Here is a 23940-nt window from a genome sequence, read left to right as displayed (position 1 = left end):
GAACGGTGGGTCACGGTCCGCGGTGTGCACGGAGCGTTATTGAGTCAACTGGTATTGTGGTTATCACCAAGTTCTCCCATACAGTGCTGATGGACTAGTATAGACCATTGCCGACATGTGTGAAAGGGGACAACACGGGAATAGCTTGGGATGTCATAGACATAGTTTGGGATTCCATGGAAATTATAGGGAGAAAGACGCTGTGAGAGAACAGGGCTATAGACTCTCTTACCCGTCTGTGGTAATAACAGTGTCGCTGCTTTCATACGTCATGCGTGGTATCAACCAATGAAAATGCGTAGGGGCGTGGACAACATGCAAGATACGCCCCCATATATTTGCATACATTACTGATAAAGTGGAAAAGAAAGAATGAATGTGGAAAAGAAAGAATGAATGTGGAAAAGAAAGAATGAATGTGGAAAAGAAAGAATGAAAGAATGAATGTGGAAAAGAAAGAATGAATGTGGAAAAGAAAGAATGAATGTGAAAAAGAAAGAATGAATGTGGAAAACAATGTGGAAAAGAAAGAATGAATGTGGAAACCAATGTGGAAAAGAAAGAATGAATGTGGAAAAGAAAGAATAAATGTGGAAAAGAATAAATACATATAGAAATCTATTGCGGTATACTGTGTGTATTTGTATGTGTATTTGTTCATACATTCATTTATGTGTCTATATATTTATTGTTAATTTTGTCAGACTTGGTCCTCCATATGTCTGGAGCTTAGATTTTATTTTTATTTTACCAGATGCCTGTCTCTCTGTCTAATCAAATCTAGGATCTCAGAAGTGATCCATTTCTCACTCCTATGTTTAACTCTTACCTCCTTGATTGGAGCCACTTTGTCACACAAGAATTTCCCTTTAAAAATATCCCATGCTTTATCAGCATCATCCTGTTTCAAAAGAGTGGACCAATCCATCTCATTTAAGTGACCAGTCCATCTCATTTAAGTGTTGTACAAACAGCTTCTTTGAGTATTGTCTCATTGATCTGATGCTGACAGACGTTTGCTTTCCTAGATTGACCTTTGATTTGGTAACCTTAAGAAAAATAATTTTGTGGTCACTGATCCCAATATCTAATACACCTGACTGACACATTTTTTTCAATGTCTGATACCAATATCAAGTCCAAAATTGACTCGCTATGAAAACACACCCTTGTTGGTTCTCTTATAAGCTGTTTGAGGCCAAATAATCTATTAAAGTTGTTCAATGAGGCTACCAATCCATTTTTCCTTGAAGACTGTACATGTGTACAAAATCACCCAGAATAATGGATTCAGAATTAATAAAATTGTTACATCCGTTACAAGCCAATTCCAATAATTCATAAAAATTGGTTTGTTTAGGAGGTCTGTAGCAAACACCAACAAGGAGCGGTCGTGTTTTAGGGAGCAGAATCTCAGCCCAAATAGTTTCCAGTCCCATAGTATGAAAATCGGGGCGTGGTTTGAAACCTCTATCACTTCTAATGAACAAACAGACCCCACATCTATTACCATTTAGTATGATGTAACCGAGAAGATCAATCTCACTGTCCAGCACAGATTCATCTAACCATGTTTCAGACACAGATTCATCTAACCATGTTTCAGACACAGATTAATCTAACCATGTTTCAGACACAGATTCATCTAACCATGTTTCAGACACAGATTCATCTAACCATGTTTCAGACACAGATTTATCTAACCATGTTTCAGACACATTCATCTAACCATGTTTCAGACACAGATTCATCTAACCATGTTTCAGACACAGATTCATCTAACCATGTTTCAGACACAGCTGTCACTGCAGTCTTGGAACGGGCTGCAATTTGGTGTAACTGATCCATCTTGGGAACCAGGCTTCTAGCATTCACATGGATGAGATGAAACCCCCTCCTGGTCAGGGGCCGGTGTACCAGGTGTTGTAGGCCCACTCTCCACATCCTCAACATGACTTTTCCCCAAGCTGTAATCCATGCACTCCATATTAGCCACCTCCCTCATGCAGCATCCGTTGCAAACAAATGGTATGAAACCTCCTTCTTTTACTGCCCTGTTGTATGTAGAATCACTAATGTAATTTAAAAGTCACAAATGTCGCATGCAACCGCTCTCTGATTTTTTCTTACGGTCTTCATGCATATGGGACAGATGAGTGATTTTGTGGAGTTGCTGGGGCCTGGGCAGGGGTGAATGTCCCCGCATAACAGCAAACTCAGTGATTCATTTGTTTGTATTCACCACCACTGCAGATGACTGTAGGCATCTCTGTTTGGGCCCACTTAGGCCCTGTTGTTGGAGGAAGGGTGATATCAAACTGCTGTATAATTGACCATGACCCAAAGTGGCAGGAAGAAATTATTTTTCAGAGAAAATGTTAGCAGGCTTCTCATTTCCAAAACATGGGCAGTCTGTGTCATTTCCACATTTCCACATGTGCACCCCACAAAGGAGTAGTAAAACAAAACAAAAAGATGAAAGACATATTTGCCTTGAAGGTTGTGATGGATCGATTTTAAACACTGAAAAGGTTCAGACCTTGTCAAACCTGAGTGAACCATTGTGTTACTAGTACTGTATGTCTACACCGTGTTGGTTAGTGAACCATTGTGTTACTAGTACTAGATGTCTACACCGTGTTGGTTAGTGCATTATGTTACGGTACATGTAGCATAAAATGGCAGCATAAAACGTCGACTTGGTACATGCTGGCATGTCTAACCCTAACCCTAGTTTTCCCACATGTAGGCTACCGTAACACAGCGGACCCCAACCTTTTTTGCGCCACAGACCGGTTTTATGTAAGACAATATTTTCACGGACCGGCCTTCGGGTGTGGGGGCATAAATATATTGATATTTATCAATATATTGATAAATATATTATCAATATATTATTGATTTAGATAATGTATATTGATAATATACATTATCAACAGCGGCTCATTGGTCAATTTTCTATACAGACACTGGGCTGGCCCAATCAACAGAGAGAGAGAGGGGGGGGGGGGTCAGGGGTCACGCACGCAGCACCAGACCTCCGTCTCAGTTTCGCGGTAGTTTTGTGCCGATCCGGCCGGCAAAATAAATTTAGTTAGCCTGGATAGTGGATACTGAGAGAGATGGAGCGCAAAAGCACACAAAAACGGAAGGGAGGCTGGGAAAAACTTAGGGAGAAAAACAAAAAGAAACTCGAGGCAGATGCTGCCAAATGTGTACACATTAGGGACATGTTTGCTGCAGGGGCTGCTGCACCCTCAAGTTTACCACAGCAGCAACAGCAACAGGTTGAAGAGGAGGCTAGCAGGGAGGAGCGGGAGCAGGGTACAGATACAGAGGATAGAGAGGATACAGAAGAAGCGGGGCCGAGTCAACCTGTAACCGTTGACCCGGTAAGGAAAATATAGGTAGCTGTTAGGGGTGTAACGGATCGCCCCCCACGGTTCGGCACGCATGTGTACCGCGGATCAATTGCAAAATGTAACCAAGTAATCATATTACTTAATATTAGTTAATATCCCTTGTAAATCACAATGTAGAGTTGCCATGAAAAGATAGACGACAGTGCGTGCTTTGTTTTACTCTAAAGCGCAATGATAGGTTGATAATGAAAAAAAAAATCCAGAACAACAAGGCTGCGTTCGTAAATTCGCTCTGGAATCTGATCAGCATTCATGGAACGCCTCTTGTCCAATCAAATTACTTGGTCCCTTTATGACGTCGGACCCAGTGTGCTCTCCGGCGCTCTCAGAGCAAATTTACGAACGCATCCCAAGTGTATCATGGCGAGTAGAGTAGTGCTGCTAATGTTGGCGACAGAGAAGAACTCGAAATGCCTCCCTCGTCATTTAAATCCCATGTATGGGAGCACTTTGGCTTCTCTGTCAATTATAACAATGACGGACAAAGTGTGGTCGATAAAAAAGTTACGGTGTTTAAGCGTTGTGCAACGTGAAAGTCGTACGAGCATGGTCACACATTTGCCGCGACATCACCCTGGTGTGTTGACGGGAGGCACGAAAAAGGCAGCTTGACAATTTCTGATAATGTAGCCAATTTTTTCATACCATGTTTAAAGTAAGGTTTCACTTTATTATTTAGTTAAAAGTGGCATAAAACATGTTTATTTGTCTGCTTTAAAGAGCCCAGTGATTCACTGCTGCAACCAGGTGCCTCCCCCCTCTCTCCTACTGCATCATTTAAGTTGAATGTGTGTTTCTGTTTAATATGTAGCCTAATGTTTGAGTGTAGAATATGTTATGTATGTATATACAGTATATATATATATACACAGTATATATATATATATATATATATATATATATATATATATATATATATATATATATACACACACACACATATATATACCAGTTTTGACATCTTGAATGTTGTTGGGTTTTACACAGTAAAAGTGGTGTTTTTACAGAATTCGAGGAAAAAGCTTTTTATTTTTATTTTTATTTTTTGTGTTGATTAGAAAAATTATCCGATCCGTGACTCAAAAACCGTGACACGATCCGTGAATTAGGTGATCCGTTACACCCCTAGTAGCTGTACAGCTGGGTTTACGTTAACCGGTAGGTTATTACTACTACTACTAAATGAGATCACCCTTGTCTCTGTCTCTGTTTCTCTCTCTCTCTCAAAGGTTGCCGTTGCCGTTTGTTTGAAAAATTTAACTGGACTTAACAGTCTTTCTTTTTTATTTAGCAGTGAGTTTACAGTCTATGATGCATTTATTACTAGTAGTTAAATATTTGAATTTATTATATATTATTTAATATAATAAAACATTTGAAATTATTCTTTGACTTCTGGTGCTTTTTCTTTGATAACATTTTACTTCTACTATACTTGAGTCAAGTATGGAGATTGTGTACCCCATGGCCACCACCGCTAGTCAAGAGTGAGTGAGTACACTGGTCTACTTGCACTGGTACCATTGCTTACTGCATGTAGTCGTCTTTGTAGTGGTTTGGGGGAATACTACAGTTTGTCATATGACTGTACAGCACAGTATAAGACGAGTATATAAGGCAAGTCTTTTTGTGCTGGTGGGTGTGGTCCGACCGATTGGGATGGGCCTGTCTGGGCCAAAAATGCCAGGGCCTAATTTTTGTCCCAGTCCAGCCCTGCATGTGACTGACAGATACGCCCAAGTCAAGACACTGACACAGACACACAGTGAAAGATAATCAGCTCATCGAATGTGAAGTACACAAGAGTACACACAGAACCAGGAACGCGCATACAGCACTGAACAACATCCATAGAATATAAACTTGTGACTGACAGTCACACACACACACACACACGCACACACACACACACACACACACACACACACACACACACACACACACAAAGATCATCAGCTCATCAATACGAAGTAGGCCTATATGAGAGCACAAAACTGGCTAACATTACTGATTAACTGTTTACTGTAGTGCCGAGAGACGGCGGCGTATCAAATGACAAAGCTAAACGTTTAATGTAGGATATGAACGATTGTCAACAACACACTCAAGCAGTAAATAGAACTGAATAAACAACTCGGGTAGCACGCACTTATCTGTCTGTGCGGAACAATACTCCCAACCCATAGTTCCGTGGGTGAATTATGTCAACCCACCACATTACACAAGTAAAATCACAGTGTGACAGTCAGATGGAACATTCGGTAAACAGCTGAATATCAGCTGAGTTAAAGAAAACCAACTCTTATCTTTGATGACACCGACATGAGCCCTGTTTTCCCGTACTTCTCCCTTGTGTCTCTTATTGTCCAAATGTTCCCTGCATTTTAGCTGCATGTTTTTCCAGCATGTAATTCCGTTGTCAATAAAAAAATCGACTCCCCTTCTTTTTTTCCCTGCCAATACTGTCGTTGCTAAAGTGACATAAGAATCGTTTTTTTTTACTTGCTAATGTCTGCTGATATACCACCACAGCTAGCCGATGCTGATGGCTCTTCTTCTGCCACCTGTTCTCCTGCTGTAGACAGAGTGAACCGTTTGAGGGATTTTTTATTGTGAAACTAAGACAGAATGAATATTATTTAAACGAAAACATATCTACAAATATTATACTGAACTGTACAAAATCATTGTTGTGATTGTTGCTGCTATCAGACTGGCTGCGTGAGTGAGTTGATGTTTCTTTTCAAGGGACTGGCGGAGGAGAGGGATATCCTGAAATCCAAATTTCCCGCTAAACTCGGACCAATCACAAAACAGTTTTGCAAGCGCGTCGCTTCGCACGCGTGGTCTGCAACATTGTAACTTACTGCTCCCTAAATCGGAACGAAATGTAGGTCTGAAAGCGGCCTAAATCTAGCTGTTTTTCATAATAAAGAAAAAGAAATCGTCGACTTAGTGGACTGAATCAATTAGTGGCGGAGAAAATGTATTTGTGTCTTTCAGACTCTGATAATCAATACAATATTTTTTTCATTCATTCTCTGCGGCCCGGTACCAAATGACCCACGGACCGGTGGTTGGGGACCACTGCCGTAACACATACATTGCTCCAGAGCATGACCATGTCAGGCCTGTACTGGTATTAGGTTTGACCTTCATTGATAGTGAAGACACTGAGAGTGGGTGCAGACGTGGGATGTCTTGGGAACATCGTCATTTGAGATGCAGGTTGCTTGTTTTTCGCACCAGAAACAACAAAATAATATTCTGTTGAGACACAACCATAAGCCGTGTTGTTTGAATAACAGGTAGCCCAACCAAGCTGCTGCAGCAGCCGTTAAAACTGTGCGCTGAAAAACCCTGTCAATGCACCGGTCAGATTGAGGTCTTTTTCGGCTATTGACAACTCAAAATATCTAAGTTAAAACATCATTTTTTTGTATTGAAAACTGTATACAGGCTGTTTGTCTGGAGCTCACACATTTCAGCAACACACCATGGGCATCTGAGGGAGCCTCGAATCACAGAAAACAACTGAGCAAGATAAAACATCATTTTGTTACAAACCTTTTATTAAGATATTCAGTTTTTTTTAATTCCATGTTGACATTTTCTATATGATTTTTTTTCTTACAGTAGTTAATGTGCAATTACCTTGAATAATATCGGGTCACAGTTAAGGGGTTTCACAAAGTTATTGGCACTTGGAACACAGAGAGAAGAGAATGAACAGTGGCGCTACAGGGTCACAGAGGGCTAGGAGCAGGGGCAAAGACATGGGCGGACGCTACTGCACTGGTTTCAATAAGCGGGTAAATATATACCTCATGCTGTGAGTGCACAACTAACAATCACACTTCTTGAGTGCCTCTATGTATAATATACAGTATATATCTATACATGTATATAGTCATATTTATATATGTATAGAGTGAAAAAAGGTTCCCTCCAAGCCATACCACACCAGAAACTGCCTTGCCTTGCCTACTGCGTGTGTGGTGGGTGTGTGTGTGGTGTGGGTGTATCTGCTGCAGAGCCAAGCATGTGCTGGTGGAGCGGGAAGGTTGTGGAGCATCATTTAGACGAGTAGCTCGAAAACACTGAGTACACACACACACACACACACACACACACACACACACACACACACACACACACACACACACACACACACCTCTAAAACACCAGATCTGGTTGAGGAGGGGCAGTGAAACTCACTGGAAATCTGTCGTCCCCCCGTCCCCCCAAAAAGAGAAGGTTTTCCTGTAGGTTATGCCATTCACTTTGGCCAGTGTGGGTCACACTGCCCCCTTGTGGTGGCATCAAGCAGTGCTCTGGGCTGCAGTACTATCTTGTGGACATGGGAGGAGCTGAGCGTTTGTGTGTGTTTCTTCACTAGGGTGCAGACGGAACATTTCTATCTGACCCTGACTGTACAAGACTTAGGGTGCCGTTTTTTAAGAGCAGGTGCCAAAGATGTCTCCTTCGCCCCACCCCCCACCCCCTGAATCCCACACAGCCCAGTGACACAGTACCCTAATCTGTCGCACCATCCCTAGACAGACCCCCCCCCCCCTCCATCACAACCATCATAACAAACGTCATAGAAAATATATACTATGGAAGCTATCGTACAGTTAACCTTTTTTGTCCTGTTTGTCAAGAGTTGGCAAATCGACAGGGTCGCCTTCAACCCCGTAGCGTTGTATCACCAAGTCTCTACAGTACGTTGTTTCTTTTGAGATAAGAGTCAATGAGCAGAAGAAAAAAAAAAGAAAAAAAAAGACGCTATGAGGGATCTTTATCCCGAAACATAACCAACGCACCTCGGGACCGTCCCCCTGACAACCATCCATCATTCTACTGGTGAAGGAACCCTCCTCCCTTCCCCTCACATAACCTCTGACCTGTAGGCCTAAATGCATGCTGGGAGCACCTCACACAAACATATCGACATCTCTGTGATGTGTCAACAAAAACGAGACCAGGTATAAAAAAACGACAGAAAAAAAAAATACTAAAAGAAAAACGTGCCCCCCCCTTCCCCACCCCCCCCTTCCCCACCCATACTTTACACAATCACAAACATCCTACAAAAGAAGTCTACAACGCTAGAAAGAGTCTGCCAAACGGTTCTTCTCAATATTTACATCAGGGGGGTTCAGTGTCACTCGTTTAAAAACCAAAGTGCGTCCCCCTCGTCAGCAGACGTTTGACCTTAGGGTTCCTTCTCCCGTGACCCTATAGACCCTTCTTAAAAAGGTGCAGGAACCACTGGTTCATCTCATATAAAAGGTGCATAAAACAACCTCCCCTTTAACTGTTCTGGAAAGGTTACAGAATCGTAATCGAACTCCGAAAATACACCGTCGGCCATTTTGGGTATCCGACGTAGAGAGAGGGTGTTTGGAGAAGAGGCCGTCTTTACGGCGCAACGTTAAAGCTCAGAAAAGGTGCGGGAAAGACGACCTCCTCTGTGTCGAGGGAGGTGTGTGGCTCGCCTCAGGAGAGGGAGGTGTGTGGCTCGCCTCAGGAGAGGGAGCAGCACCAGTCAGGGTGGGGGGAGGAGGGCGCGCGCACACACACACACACACACACGCGCACACACACACACACACAGGCACACACACACACACACACACACACACACACACACCTCCACCCCACCGCTCTCTGTCTAGATCAAAGCCTGTTGGCTCCCACACCCCCGCCAGCCCAGAGTGGTCTATCCCAACCAGACACCTCTCTGACCTCGCTCTTCACACCCCCGCCACCCCAGAGTGGTCTAGCCCAACAAACACCTCTCTGACCTCCCTCTTCACATCACGGTTCACCCATCAATATAAGCAGGGTCCCTTACGAGTCTCAATGAAAAGGCACATTCCAATTTCCCCAAATATTCTGCCGATTCTATGTCAGTAGTTTCGCTTCGTAAGCTTGTCATCAACTAACACAGAGGAGGGGGCCAGCAAGGTAGTCACAGCCAGCCAAACCAATCAAAGCTTTACATTTTAGATTTAGCTATGATTTAGAGTAAGCAATTTAGCTAGCATAGCAAACATAGCTAGCGTAGTATCATAGCGAGCTAGCATAGCATGGCCATCTTATTCAACAGTCAAGTCGCCTAGTTACGCTTCCTCTACAATTCTTACAGACACAACGATTGAAAAGAATAGGAATATGTGCTGCTGGCTGGTAGACAGTGACCAAACAAACTGACTCTGTCAGCTTCTGTCCATCATGTTTCTCAAAAATAAAAAGGGCCCTTTTCGGTTAAGACTGCTTTTACTGCCTTGGCTAATACCATCCGTCTCTTTCTGCAAAAATAGCACTCTTCCTCGGTTAACAGGACTTCTCTTTGCAAAACAGCTTTTCAAAATACAATAAAACAACAGAGATTTTAAAACAATCCCTCGCTTTCAGTTTGTACACACACCACTGTCCGTGTAGGTGTATTAATACATATTTTTCTTCGTCCAAAAATATGACCGCCTTTTTCTGTTCCCCTTTGTTATCGTTACAATCATGATTAGACATACGACCCTTCCCAGGACTCTGAATCCCTCGCAGGTCACAAACAGAGAAACCAGCTGAAATGATCATTAAAAAGTAGCAGACGAGTATTATATATACATATATATATGTATATATATATATATATATATATATATATATATATATATATATAAAACAGTACATTGAGACAGAGGGCTTCATTGTTTTGTTCTGGTCACAGGGGGGAGTCAGAGTACGGTACTAGCGGGGGGACGGGGGTTGAGGAGGGGTGAGGGCTTCTGTCTGGAGGGGGGGAGTGACGTCTTTCCTCCCTCCTCCCTCCTCCCCTCTCGTCCTGCGGGGGAGCAGCCTTCCGTCTGTCCTGTGGTTAAGTGTCTGTGTGTCTTCTGTCCTTCCAGGCTGGGGTACAACCACCTCTTACATTCACTAACCCCCCCCCCCCGCCGTCCCTCACCTACAGTAGGAGGGGGAATGTGTTTGATACGGGGGGGGGGGGGGGGGGCAAGGGGACAGGGGGAAAAAATAAGAAAAAGAGTTGCAGGAGGGAGGGAGGGGGAGGTGGAGGTTGGGGGGCAGGGGAGGTGGTTAGGGTCAATGGGTCAGAGGTGGGTACGCATCATTGTTATCTTACCAAGCCCCCCCCCCCCCCCCCGACACACACACACACACGCACTAAAACAATGTTTGGGTGTCCCCCCCGACCCCCACCACCCCGTGCAGCGACTCCCCCGGCTGGCCTCCCCCCGCCTCCGCCGCCACGCCTCCCCCTGTCTCCCCCACGCCTCCCCCGCCGGCGCCCGCTCCCTCCAGGGAGGCCGGGTCAAAGCCGGGCTCCGCCCCCACCAGGGCGTCGGCCTCCATCTTGACGGCGTCGGGCAGGAAGGCGGCGTAGGCGTCGCCCTCGGCCATCAGCAGCTTCAGCTTGGGAATCCAGCTCTTGCGGACGACCCGGCGGGCGTTGGTGCACATGTCCGCCGCGATGGCGTTCATCTCGCTCTCCTTGAAGCTGGTGGCAAAGTTCTGACAGTAGACTGGAGGGAGGGAGGGAGGGGGGGAGGGAAGGAGGGGGGGAGGGAGGGAAGGAGGGGGGGAGGGAGGGAGAGAGGGAGGGAGGGAAGGAGAGAGGGAGGGAGGGAGGGAAGGAGGGGGGGAGGGAGGGAGGGAGGGAAGGAGGGAGGGAGGGAAGGAGGGAGAGGGGGAGAGAGGAAGAGAGGAAGAGAGGGAAGGTTGGTTAGTCCAGCTCATTACCCACTAGGCACCACTACCCACCCGTGTCCTTGGCCAACAACAGTACGTCTCCTCCCCTGGGTGGACGTGGGTGTACAACGTATAGGGCATACCAGGCCCCCCTCCTACCTTGCCGACCTCGTCCCCCTCCACACCCCCTCCCGTTGCGTCAGGTCTGATGACCAAACCACCCTCAAGACCACCAGGACCAAGCTCCAGACCTGGGGTGACGGGGCCTTTTTAGTCGCAGCCCCGTCCCTCTGGAACGCCCTCCCCATCTTCTCCACCAATCACAATCGCGTGTTGAATAAAGCCATGGCAGTGTTTCCTCTATATGCATTTATTGGTGGCGGGCCGCCACGAATGAATTTCCTCCGCCACTAATTGATTCAGACAGTCCACTTTGATTCAGGCTGCGCAGAAAGGCAGCGAGTTATTATGACCGGAGAACAGAAAAAAAGCATGTGTCCCTGAACGCTCCGCCAATCACTGTGAGTAAACTGACTCTGAGAATGTCGTCACGTCACATTTTACCGTAATACCCTATATGTTGGTTGAAGTGCAACACCTCAGCTTTCAGGGACAGTTGGAATTTTTTCGATGGCACAAACCGTTTAGAAATTACGGTAATTACAATGTCGGGTGCGGATTTGTGCCGGCGGCGGTACATTCGGCGCAGAAGTGGTATCTATACCAGATAAATAATAACCATTTGCTTACGTAATTTTTCGTTTGTTTACATAGTCTGAAACTACAGATGGTAAGCTTTCAAATGATGCGTCATACATTGAAATCGGAAAAAAAATCAAGACGACACGAGTATTTGAATGTTTGTTTGTATCGATGTTTTGCTCAAGAATGGTGACTGCTTAAAACGCTGCTAGCGGCTAACGTTTCGTTCTAAAACGAAAGTATTGTAACGTCCCCACTTGGACAGTGGTTGAAATAATGACAGATAGCTTCTCTCATGTAATCTGTGCGTTTAATTGTAAACTATCTCATACACAACTTTCTTAGTTCACCGGAGCTCTCTCTCCCAACGGTCTCAACAACACACACAGCACCCGCCCCCCCCCGTGACCTCCACCAATCACAGGGGTGCATTGGCACACAACACAGTAACAGTGCGAACATGAACATGAACTCAAGCATTAATGAACATTAATGAACAGGGTTGTTCTATCTCATTTATTATGTTTGTGTTATGCTAATAAATGTAGATCCACACAGGTATACAAACTGAGCTCCGTTTACTGTCAAGTGCCATTCATTCTGACAACACACACACACAGGTCGTAAAGCTCTAACGGACGTACAGAACGTGACGTCGTAAAGTGCAACAAAGTGCTGCAATGACATACTGTCGTACATAACAATATTGGTATTTGATCACCTTCTATATAAAATCACCTGCTCGGCTTTAATGACTTAACCGCTATTTAAGAAATTATATTTGTTTTCGCGTGCACGCGGGAAAAAAAAGCGCGCGCGAAAGACGACCACTCCGCCACTCATTTGAAAAATCCTGGAGGAAACACTGCATGGTATAGATGCCATTTAGCAGACACTTGTATCCAGAGGCACATTATCATAACATAACACATTGTCTCATGGGAGCCTTTTAAAGGTTTTGGGACACCCAACATCACACCCATATGTACATGTTGAACTTCTCCTTCCAAAACCATGGGCATTAATATGGAGTTGGTCCCACCTTTGCTGCTATAACAGCTTCCACTCTTCTGGGAAGACTTTCTACTAGATTTTATAATTATAATAATTTAGGTTGCGGGGATTTGCTCCCATTCAGCCACAAGAGCATTAATGAGGTCAGGCACTGATGTTGGGCGAGAAGGACTGGCTCGCATTCGGCGTTCCAATTCATCCCAAAGGTGTTGGATGGGGTTGAGGTCAGAGCTCTGTGTGCAGGCCAGTCAAGTTCTCCCAGACCAAACTCTGCAAACCATGTCATTATGGACCTCACATTGTGTATGGGGGCATTGTCATGCTGAAACTGGAAAGGGTCTTCCCCAAACTGTTGCCACAAAGTTGGAAGCATACAGTTCTCTAGAATCTCATTGTATGCTGTAGCGTTAAGATTTCCCTTCACTGGAACTAAGGAGCCTAGCCCAGACCATGAAAACAGCCCCAGACCATAATTGTGTCCACATACTTCACATACTCATTGTTTTATTATTGTTGTGAAGGCCCACAGTTTAGAGCCAGTTTAGTTTCCCCAAACCAGCCCTATTTTGCCCCAGTTATTTCCTTTGTTATTTTCTATACTATTCATATACGTTTCGTGAAGTGTATGTATAGTTATTGTAATGTTTATGTATATGTTTGATGACGTGGTATATCCGGGGTGTGTCCGTGACCCGGATGCTAGGTTCGGTGGTGTATATATAGGAACGGAAGTGCTCAGTGCGTCAGTGTGTGATGAGAATCAGAACGAGAGAGAGTAACGAGAGAGAAGCAACGAGAAGTCAATCTAAGATGGCGGATTCAGTAGCACGCACCCCGTGCTGAAGCTGAAGACCAAGAGGGATTATCGAGTTCAGAGCTGTGATAGCCCGTTTAGTTGCGTCCCCGTTAGACAGCCTTGCCAGCAGCCGGCTGTTAACGTTGGACCAAACGAGACGCCAAACTGGACAGAATCGTCGCCTCCACGAGCGGACTGCGACCGAACGCTGACTCCATCGGAGCTTCGACGTGGACCAGCGGACCTGGGCCCTTCACCTCGTCGTGGACCACGAGGAAGGCCCTTTCCCTCCGCGTTGCTACGTCACCCCCCCCCTTTTGTCTGCTACCTTCCTCGACGCACATGCCATCCAACCAGGCCTCAACGCGCACCACAGTCCGGGACTATAAGCCTGTTCAGGCCAGATACTATGAGTGAGTGATTGAGTGTGTGTGTGGCCGGCGGGGAGGGAGTGTATATATCTGGGGATGTATACATCAGTTATGTAAATAAATGTGTTGTTCATATGTGATACCGTTACCGTGTGTTAGTTGTTTGTATGCTAATGCTAATTCCAAGGCTAATGCTAATGCTAATTCCAATGCTAATGCTAATGCTAATTCCCATGCTAATGCTAACGATAGTAACTGCTAGTCTAACGGTTTGCTGGCGCCCCCTGCCTGTATCCTCCTACACTGCCTATTTAGCTTAGAGTTAGTTAGATAACCAGCCCCTTCCTAAAATCTACAGTCCTTTTAGCTACTCCCTGGTTACAATTGGTCCTTCGAGCCGGATAGGTAGTGTAGTGATAGCATGGCTGAGCGCAGCCAACCAGACCAGACAGTTACCCCCCCTTCTCCGCCCCCTGAGCCAGAGCCACGACCACAGAGAGTCCCGCGGTTGCCTCCGAGGTTACAGGAGTATGAGCTTGAGCTCGAAAGCTCACTGAGTGGTAGCGAGGAGCGCACTCCACGGGATACAGTGGTCGGAGAGGCCGAGGTGTCCGCCGGCGCGCGGGTGGCTAGCACTGAGACAGCCCTCAAAGAGCACCAGCCTGAGGATGAGATGGCAGAACCGCAGGGTTTTGCCGTGGAAACGGAAGAGCAGGAAGGAGAGGCCCGGTCCGACAGCGCCTGCGGGCGGAAGAGGGAGGGCCTCAGCCTTAACGATCTGCCTCCCAGTACGGCGCGCTCGAGACCTAGCTCCTGCCGCTCAGTGGCTTCCTCCCGGTCCAGGGTTTCCGTGGGCAGTTCTGCCTCTGGGGCGGATAGCCTGCATTCCAGAGGGAGTAGTGCCGCGCTGTCCGAATGTATGCGCCAACAGGCCGAGGTGGCGTTAGAGCGAGAACGCCTCCAGTTCGAGCGTGAACGAGAGAGGGAACGCATCCATTTCGAGCGCGAGCGCTTCCAGATGAACGGAGCGGAACGCGCGGCGGAGAGACAGCGCCAGGAGGCGCTAGAACGTGAACGCTTCCAGATGGAGCGCGACCGCCTCCAGATGGAGAGAGAGCAACTGCGCGCGGAGAAGATGGAGGAAATGCTGCAGACCATGCGCGACGTGTGCATCAGCAGAGCTCCGTCGGCCCGTAGCTCCAGAGCATCATCCGCACGGCCCTCTCGAGTGCCATCTCCTGAACCCCCCGCCGATGGCTCCATGACCCCCGCCATGAATGTCCAACTACAGGCCCAGCTGACCACCTTGAAGGAAGAGGACCAGGGACCCGACCGCTACGCGGCCCAGAGGGAGCCAGCGTCGCTGCCCGGGAGGGGAGCCATTCCCCAAGAGCGTAGCACACCCCTAGGTCCTCCAGTGGACCAAAAGGACACCCAGACCGTCACTCCAGCCCCGATCATCCACTACAGGATGTTTCCCCAGGTGGAGGGACCCAAGTTCCCCTTCTTCAAGGACGAGGACAGGAGCCAGTATGTGGAGCTACGCATCTGCCTAGACACGCTCTTGGACGACTCCTGCTCAGAGTCCTACAAATATGCGATTCTCCTTCAGCATGTGAGGAACCCCAGAGCCCACAACATGGTTCTGGCCCATGCCTCCGCACCGACACCTTACACCAGAGCGCTCGCCGACTTGGATGCCCGCTACGGTCGTCCCTGGAACCACGCCCTTGCTGAACTGCAAGCCCTCGAACAGCAGGCCCCCATCAAGGATGAACGGGCGCTGGATGACTTCGCGCTCCGCGTGCACACCTTGGTTGGAATGCTGAAGACGCAGGGCCCAGCTGGCGCCAGCGAGATCAACAGCACCTCCAACGTAGAGCGGCTGCTCCGCAAGATCCCACGCTTCCGGCAGGAGAGGTTCCGGCGACAGCAGCGCGTTCGTAACCCCGGGAAGTTGGGTCTGAGCATGGCTGCCTTCGCGGAGTTCCTACTGGAGGAAGTGCATGACACCAACGTAGACGCCATGGGTTACGCTGAGCCGAAGAAGGAGAGGGAGAAGGGAGACCGCTGGGACGGGCCGAGCTCGAACCGAGGACGCCCAGTAGGAGTGCTGCACACGGAGGAGGAGCCTCGGAGAGAGAGGAAAGCCCGACCTGAGGGAAAGGATTCCTCTCAACCCCATCAAAAGGGACGGAGAGGTCCACCGCCATGTCCGTACTGCACCAGCGAGCACTGGTTCAATGAGTGCAGTGACTTCAACAACCTGAGTACCGAGGCCAAGCAGAGGTGGCTCGAGGAGAACAAGAGGTGCTGGAACTGTGGGCGCGACCATCTGGCTAAGAACTGCACCTTGAGGAGAAGGTGCAACCGCTGTGAGGAGGTCCACCTCAACATCTTACACGAGGTCTCCCTCGCCAGGTCCACGGAGGGCACCAGAAGCCCTAGGTCCGGTAGCGCACCGGAAGAGGCAACACCTGTCTACTACCTAGACCCAGCCCGGAGCAGCGGCTCCAAGGTCCTACTGAAGGTGGTGAAGGTCCGACTTCACCACAACAACGCTGTGTACGACACGTACGCCGTTCTAGACGACGGGTCGGAACGGACCATCCTTCTCCAGGGGGCCGTGCGCCAGTTGGGGCTCCAAGGGACTGCGGAGAAGCTGACTCTGCGCACGATACGTCGCGACCTTAAAGAGGTCACCGGGGCGAGAATCAACTTCTCTATCTCCCCGGCGGGGCGGCCGTCGGACAGATATCGGCTTCGGAATGTCTTCACCGCAGACCAGCTAGCGCTCTCCCGCTACGACTACCCCCTGGAGAGATTACGCGCAAGATATTCCCACCTACGGCGAGTAGACCTACATCCGATAGAAGGAGCGGAGCCAACCCTTCTCATCGGCTCGGACAACGCTGAACTGATCGTGTCGCTCCGTCCTCCGCTGAGAGGACCACGAGGCTGCCCGATGGCTGTTAAGACTGCGCTTGGGTGGGCCCTCCAAGGCGCTACCGAGGGGAGAGATAGAGACGGGAGAGCTACGTCATCCCTCCATGTCCGAACCGAAGAAGCAAACCAACCAACCGGACCGCCTGGAGTGGAATCTATTGCTGCCAGTGCACCTGGAACAGTTAGTACCACAAATGGTTCACCACAGGATGACCAACCAAAGAAGAAGCCTCTGTGGACAGAGCATAAGTCTCTGGATGGGAAGACCTACTTCTACAACACAGGGACTAAACAGTCCTCATGGGAGAAACCAGACGATCTGAAATCTCCTGCTGAGCAAATGTTGTCTAAGTGCCCGTGGAAGGAGTACAAGTCTGACACGGGAAAGCCTTACTACTACAACTCCCAGACTAAGGAGTCCCGGTGGACCAAGCCCAAAGAGCTGGAAGATCTGGAAGCGATGATCAAAGCGGAGGAGAATGGGACGGTAGAAGCTGCAGCTCCTGGCACCGGCCCCGTCCCCACTCTTCAGGTTGATCCTGCTGCTACCATGGCGACCATGATGGACATGGAGGCCATGGCGGCAACAGCTGTTGCCGAGGAACACCTGCAGGTGGCCATGCACCCTCACGTGGCCGAGGTCAGCATTGACGCACCCGTCAACTCCGTCGAGTACACGTCAGCCATGGAAGTCTCAGCCAGTATTGTAGACGCCTCCAAGGAGGAAAGGCCGGAGTTGGCGAAGAAAACGTACAAGTGGAACCCAAAAGAGGAGGCCAAGCAGGCCTTCAAAGAGCTTCTGAAGGAGAATGGTGTTTCATCCAACGCGTCATGGGAGCAAGCCATGAGAATGATCATCAACGACCCACGCTACAGCGCCCTGCCCAAGCTGAGTGAGAAGAAGCAAGCGTTTAAGGCCTACAAGGCTAAGAAGGAGAAGGAACAAGCCAAGCAGCTCAGGAAGAGGAACTGGGAGGCGCTGAAGAGCATTCTGGACAACATGGCCAACGTCACCTACCGCACCACCTGGTCCGAGGCCCAGCAGTACCTGCTGGACAACCCCACCTTCGCTGAGTACGAGGAGCTGCAGAACATGGACAAGGAAGACGCTCTGATCTGCTTCGAGGAGCACATCCGCGCCCTGGAGAAGGAGGAGAAGCAGAAGACTCTGCTGAGGGAGAGAGACAACTTGTCCGAAGGTGCCGTGGTACTGGTGATCGATCAGTCCCTTCCACGCGCCGCCTGGCAGACAGGCAGAGTGACCAAGGTCCTGCCGGGTCCGGATGGAAGGGTGCGGACGGCCATCGTGGACGTTGGTGGTCGCACTTACACCCGACCTGTGGCACGCCTGATTGAGCTCCCTCAAATTACGGAGGACACTATCACCTCCTACCTCACGCTGCTAGAGCAGCCTAGCCAGTGTGCCTTCCTTAGTTAACTGAAACCGAGGGTTTCATGGGGCGGCTGTTGTGAAGGCCCACAGTTTAGAGCCAGTTTAGTTTCCCCAAACCAGCCCTATTTTGCCCCAGTTATTTCCTTTGTTATTTTCTATACTATTCATATACGTTTCGTGAAGTGTATGTATAGTTATTGTAATGTTTATGTATATGTTTGATGACGTGGTATATCCGGGGTGTGTCCGTGACCCGGATGCTAGGTTCGGTGGTGTATATATAGGAACGGAAGTGCTCAGTGCGTCAGTGTGTGATGAGAATCAGAACGAGAGAGAGTAACGAGAGAGAAGCAACGAGAAGTCAATCTAAGATGGCGGATTCAGTAGCACGCACCCCGTGCTGAAGCTGAAGACCAAGAGGGATTATCGAGTTCAGAGCTGTGATAGCCCGTTTAGTTGTGTCCCCGTTAGACAGCCTTGCCAGCAGCCGGCTGTTAACGTTGGACCAAACGAGACGCCAAACTGGACAGAATCGTCGCCTCCACGAGCGGACTGCGACCGAACGCTGACTCCATCGGAGCTTCGACGTGGACCAGCGGACCTGGGCCCTTCACCTCGTCGTGGACCACGAGGAAGGCCCTTTCCCTCCGCGTTGCTACGTCACCCCCCCCCTTTTGTCTGCTACCTTCCTCGACGCACATGCCATCCAACCAGGCCTCAACGCGCACCACAGTCCGGGACTATAAGCCTGTTCAGGCCAGATACTATGAGTGAGTGATTGAGTGTGTGTGTGGCCGGCGGGGAGGGAGTGTATATATCTGGGGATGTATACATCAGTTATGTAAATAAATGTGTTGTTCATATGTGATACCGTTACCGTGTGTTAGTTGTTTGTATGCTAATGCTAATTCCAAGGCTAATGCTAATGCTAATTCCAATGCTAATGCTAATGCTAATTCCCATGCTAATGCTAACGATAGTAACTGCTAGTCTAACGGTTTGCTGGCGCCCCCTGCCTGTATCCTCCTACACTGCCTATTTAGCTTAGAGTTAGTTAGATAACCAGCCCCTTCCTAAAATCTACAGTCCTTTTAGCTACTCCCTGGTTACAATTATGTCCTATTGTATTCTGTTGTGATGTTGTACATTATTCTTTTTATTTTATTTTATCTATTGTACGATTTTATGTCATGAGGACTACGGATGCAAATGAGCTCACAGCTAAATCCGGCATATTTACTGTCACCATACTCTGTATAAGTACAGTATGACTCGATCGATCGATCGAGTCATACTGGATCGATCGATCGAGTCATACTGTACTTATACAGAGTATGGTGACAGTAAATATGCCGGTCTACCTACCTACCTACCTACCTACCTCCCAAGCCTCAGCTGGGTGGAACAACGTCACCCAGGTCAGTGACTCAGAGGCACAGAGCAAACTCTGCTAGCGTGTTCAGACTCTGCTAGCATGTTCAAACTCTGCTAGCGTGTTCAGACTAATCTGATCCCAGGTAGGGCGTGTTGATTGGTAGAGCGTCTTCACGGCTATTCACCTGGTATGTTTTTGGATATATTGAACGATTGAAAACAATATTGGATCTTTTTGAATATTTGATATAGTATTTGTTTGGCTATTGTTATAACCAGCTAATGCACTGTTATTGCACTTCCTATGGAAGTTTTTTTTAATAGGAACATTTATGGATCCTACTTTCCATGCTCTCTTTCATTATTTAGACAGACGACAGAGGCAACGTTACACTGGCCACAAGCGCAACGGCCGGAATGGGGCACACATGTCTGCCTGCTGTAAACTGTACCACTAGGTGGCGACGAAGCCTTACATTGAAAGCAACCCTGTATAACAGTATTGCAGAGACCATATCTAGGTTTTTAAAGACTTTAAATGGGCACTTCCCATATTTGCTGTATTCCTGGGACAAGTCAGGATTATTCCTGGTATTGACATTTTTAAGATTTTGGGAAAAATATGAATCCCTAGTGTGTGGCACCTTTCATTTATGGTATGGTAATGTGTGTGTGGCCCAGGTGTGTTAAGCAGGGTTCCCTCACCTTCTGAAACATCACATTCAAGCACCTTTCAAGGACTTTCAAGACTCAATTCTCTCAAATTCAAGGACCCAACACGGCACAGTTTGAGACAGTTCTAGATGAGAATTTATATAATAGGAACTATCCGCTCACAGACAACAATTAAAAAGAGAGGCTTGAATGTGTGAACACTAGATGGTCTCTTGCCTTCTCTACCACAGCACAGCAAAACAATATATTGTGAAATATGTGTAAAGTTAAGCAATACAGAGAGGAGGTTCCAAGATGGCGGCGCGATCAGACGCGAGGCTAGAGGGGCTCCTAACATCGGTGCTTTTTAGTGTTTTTAAGTACATTTGGATGTACATTTTTACGTCAGTACTTATAGGGAACGGTTGTGTAAATAGTACCTACAGCAGACTAGACTTACTAGAAGTTGGTGCGCAAAACGAGAGGACAGTAACAGCAGAGTTCCTGAAGCAACAAAAGATCCCACTCGACATTGCTCGGTCGCCGGGAGAACAATGGTACTCAGTCCCGTCTCTGAGGCACAAACGTCGGCGTCGAGACCGTAAGCAACGCCGAGGCCGCAGGGGAGGCCTGCTAGCTAGGCTGAAGAGGAGCCCAGATAAACCTGCTTTGCCGAGTATCTTTCTCTCCAACGTCAGGTCTCTGGCTAACAAGATGGACGAACTGAGACTGCAGGTAGCTTCCAATAACACCGTGGGGGACAGCTGTGTGACAGAGACATCAGTAGTGGACAGAGTGCAGACCCACAGGCAGTTCATATAATCGCCGGGGACTTCAATCATGCTGACCTGAAGGGAGTACTACCCAAGTTCTATCAGCATGTTAAATGTGCAACAAGAGGAGAAAAAACACTGGATAAGGTATACACCAACATCAAGCTTGCTTACAAGGCTAGACCGCTAGCTCATCTAGGCATGTCTGACCACGTGTCAATCCTCCTGATCCCAGCCTACACTCCCATGAGGAAAAGTGCTCCCATCACCACTAAGACTGTCAGAACCTGACCAGCAGGGTCCGCTCCACTGCAGATCTGCCTGAATGACACCTCATGGCAGGAATATGAGCATGAGGACCTGGAACAGTTCACGTCGTCGGTTCTGAACCACATAGTGAACTGCACCAACTCAGCCACCGTGGACAAACGTGTCCGGGTCTACCCCAACACGAAGCCATGGATGACTGTGAAGGTCCAAAAACTGCTCAAGGAGAGGGACAACGCCTTCTCAGCGAAGGACACACTGCTGTACAGCACCACCAGGGCTAACCTAAAGCGTGGCATCCGAGAGGCCAAGGCAGACCACAGAGAGAAGATTGAGGAATGCTTCCTGAGCAACGACTCCAGGCGGGTGTGGCAGGGGGTTCAGCACATGACAAACTTCAGAGCCAACAGGCTCACAGCCGCGGAGGACGACCCCCTGCTGGCGGAAAAGCTGAACTCTTTCTACGCCCGGTTCGACGAGGGGCGAACGGAGGTAACCACAACACAAACACCACTCTCTCCAGCTCTCAGCAGCCTCACCCTCACAGAGCATGAAGTGAGACGCGTGCTGAAGGCGGTGGACCCCAGGAAAGCCTCAGGGCCGGATGGCGTCCTGGGACGGGTGCTGAGGGACTGCGCCGACCAGCTGGCCGGGGTCACCAACATCTTCAACCAGTCCCTGTCCCAGGCCACCATCCCACCCTGCCTGAAAACCTCAACTATCATCCCAGTCCCGAAGAAAAGCACGGTGAGCTGCCTAAACGACTACCGCCCGGTGGCACTCACACCAATCATCATGAAGTGCTTCGAGAAACTAGTCCGGGCCCACATAGTCACACGCCTCCCGCCCAACCTGGATCCATACCAGTTCGCCTACAGAGCCCACAGGTCCACAGAGGACGCCATCGCGACGACTCTCCACTCCACTCTATCCCACCTGGAGAGGGGAAACAGCTACGCGAGACTGCTCTTTGTGGACTTCAGCTCTGCCTTCAACACCATCCTTCCAGACAGGCTAGTGACCAAACTACTAGACCTGGGACTATCACACTCTATATGTGCATGGATCAAGGACTTCCTGTCTGACCGCCCCCAGAGGGTGCGGGTGGGCTCCCACACCTCCACAGCCCTCAGACTCAGCACTGGGTCCCCCGAGGGCTGCGTGCTAAGCCCCATCCTCTACAACCTCTACACCCACGACTTCACCCCCGTCCACCCCAGCAACTCCATCGTAAAGTTTGCAGACGACACCACCGTGGTGGGCTGCATCTCGGGGGGGGACGAGGCGGCGTACAGGGATGAGGTGGAGCAGCTGGGCAAGCTGTGCAAGGTTAACAACCTGCTGCTGAACCAGTCAAAGACCCAGGAAATCATCGTGGACTTCAGGAGGAAAAAATCTGAGGTCCAGCCCCTGCTCGTCGATGGAGGGAGCGTGGAGAGAGTCTCAACCCTCCGTTTCCTGGGGGTGCACATACAGGATGACCTGTCCTGGAAGACCAACACAGCAGCCATCATCAAGAAGGCACAACAGCGGCTCTACTTCCTGAGAGTCCTCAGGAAAAAACACATCAGCCAGGACATGCTTGTGACCTTCTACCGCTGCGCAGTGGAGAGCATCCTCACCTACTGCATCTGCGTGTGGTTCTCCAGCTGCACAGCCGCAGAGAGGAATGCGCTACAGAGAGTCGTGAGATCGGCCCAGAAGATCACCGGCGCCCCCCTCCCCTCTCTGGAAGAGCTGTACAACACACGCTGCCTCAGGAAGGCCTCCAAGATCTCCAGAGACCCATCCCACCCTGGGAACGAACACTTTGCTCGGCTGCCCTCGGACAGGCGGTTCAGGACCATGTTCGCAAGGACAAACAGACTGAAGCTCAGCTTCTACCCCAGGGCCATTCAGGCCCTGAACACAGCAAAGACCTAGGTTCTAGGCCCTGGACAATCTAGACATTTGATGGCAGCTACTAGATTGAAATCAAGTGCAATACTGAAACACAACTGTGAACATTTCAAACCTGCAAACTGCGACACTTTAAATGAATGTGCAATAACACTATGTGCAATATGACAACCCTCGGGTACATAAGGTTCAGAGATAGGAAATGTTAAAATAGGTATAGCATAGCATAGAGTACAGCACAGTAAAACATTTTTGAATATATACTGTATATATTTCTTTGAGAGAGAGAGAGAGAGAGAGAGAGAGAGAGAGAGAGAGAGAGAGAGAGAGAGAGAGAGAGAGAGGGGGGGGGGGGAATTCAAGCACTTTCAATGACCCATGTCTATTTTCAAAAACTTTGAAGACCTTAATTTTTCTTTTTCTCAAATTCACAAATTTTCAAGGATTTCAAGGACCCGTGGGAACCCTGTGTGTGTGTGGCCCAGGTGTGTTAAGGTTGTGTGTGTGGTCCAGGTGTGTTACGGTTGTGTGTGTGTGGCCCAGGTGTGTTAAGGTTGTGTGTGTGGCCCAGGTGTGTTAAGGTTGTGTGTGTGTGTGTGTGTGTGTGTGTGTGTGG

The 23940-nt window shown here is 48.6% G+C and overlaps 1 protein-coding gene across 1 annotated transcript in view; it reads right to left on the bottom strand.

Annotated features, from left to right (window-relative positions):
- Positions 1-10610: 10610 nt before the first annotated feature.
- nacc1a (nucleus accumbens associated 1, BEN and BTB (POZ) domain containing a) overlaps positions 10611-23940 on the bottom strand; it is a gene marked incomplete at its 3' end in the record, with an annotated part of 40332 nt that continues 27002 nt past the window's right edge. The window contains exon 8 of the mRNA XM_080523033.1: positions 10611-10969. Within this exon, the coding sequence (XP_080379159.1) occupies positions 10611-10969 (359 nt within the window). The remainder of the gene's footprint in view (positions 10970-23940) is intronic.

This window comes from Nansenia antarctica (genome assembly GCF_963989245.1).
Source record: "Nansenia antarctica genome assembly, chromosome: 2".
In the NCBI taxonomy this organism is placed as follows: Eukaryota; Metazoa; Chordata; class Actinopteri; order Argentiniformes; family Microstomatidae; genus Nansenia; species Nansenia antarctica.
Note: the sequence above shows the minus strand (reverse complement) of the source record. Positions and strands in the feature narration are given on the sequence as shown.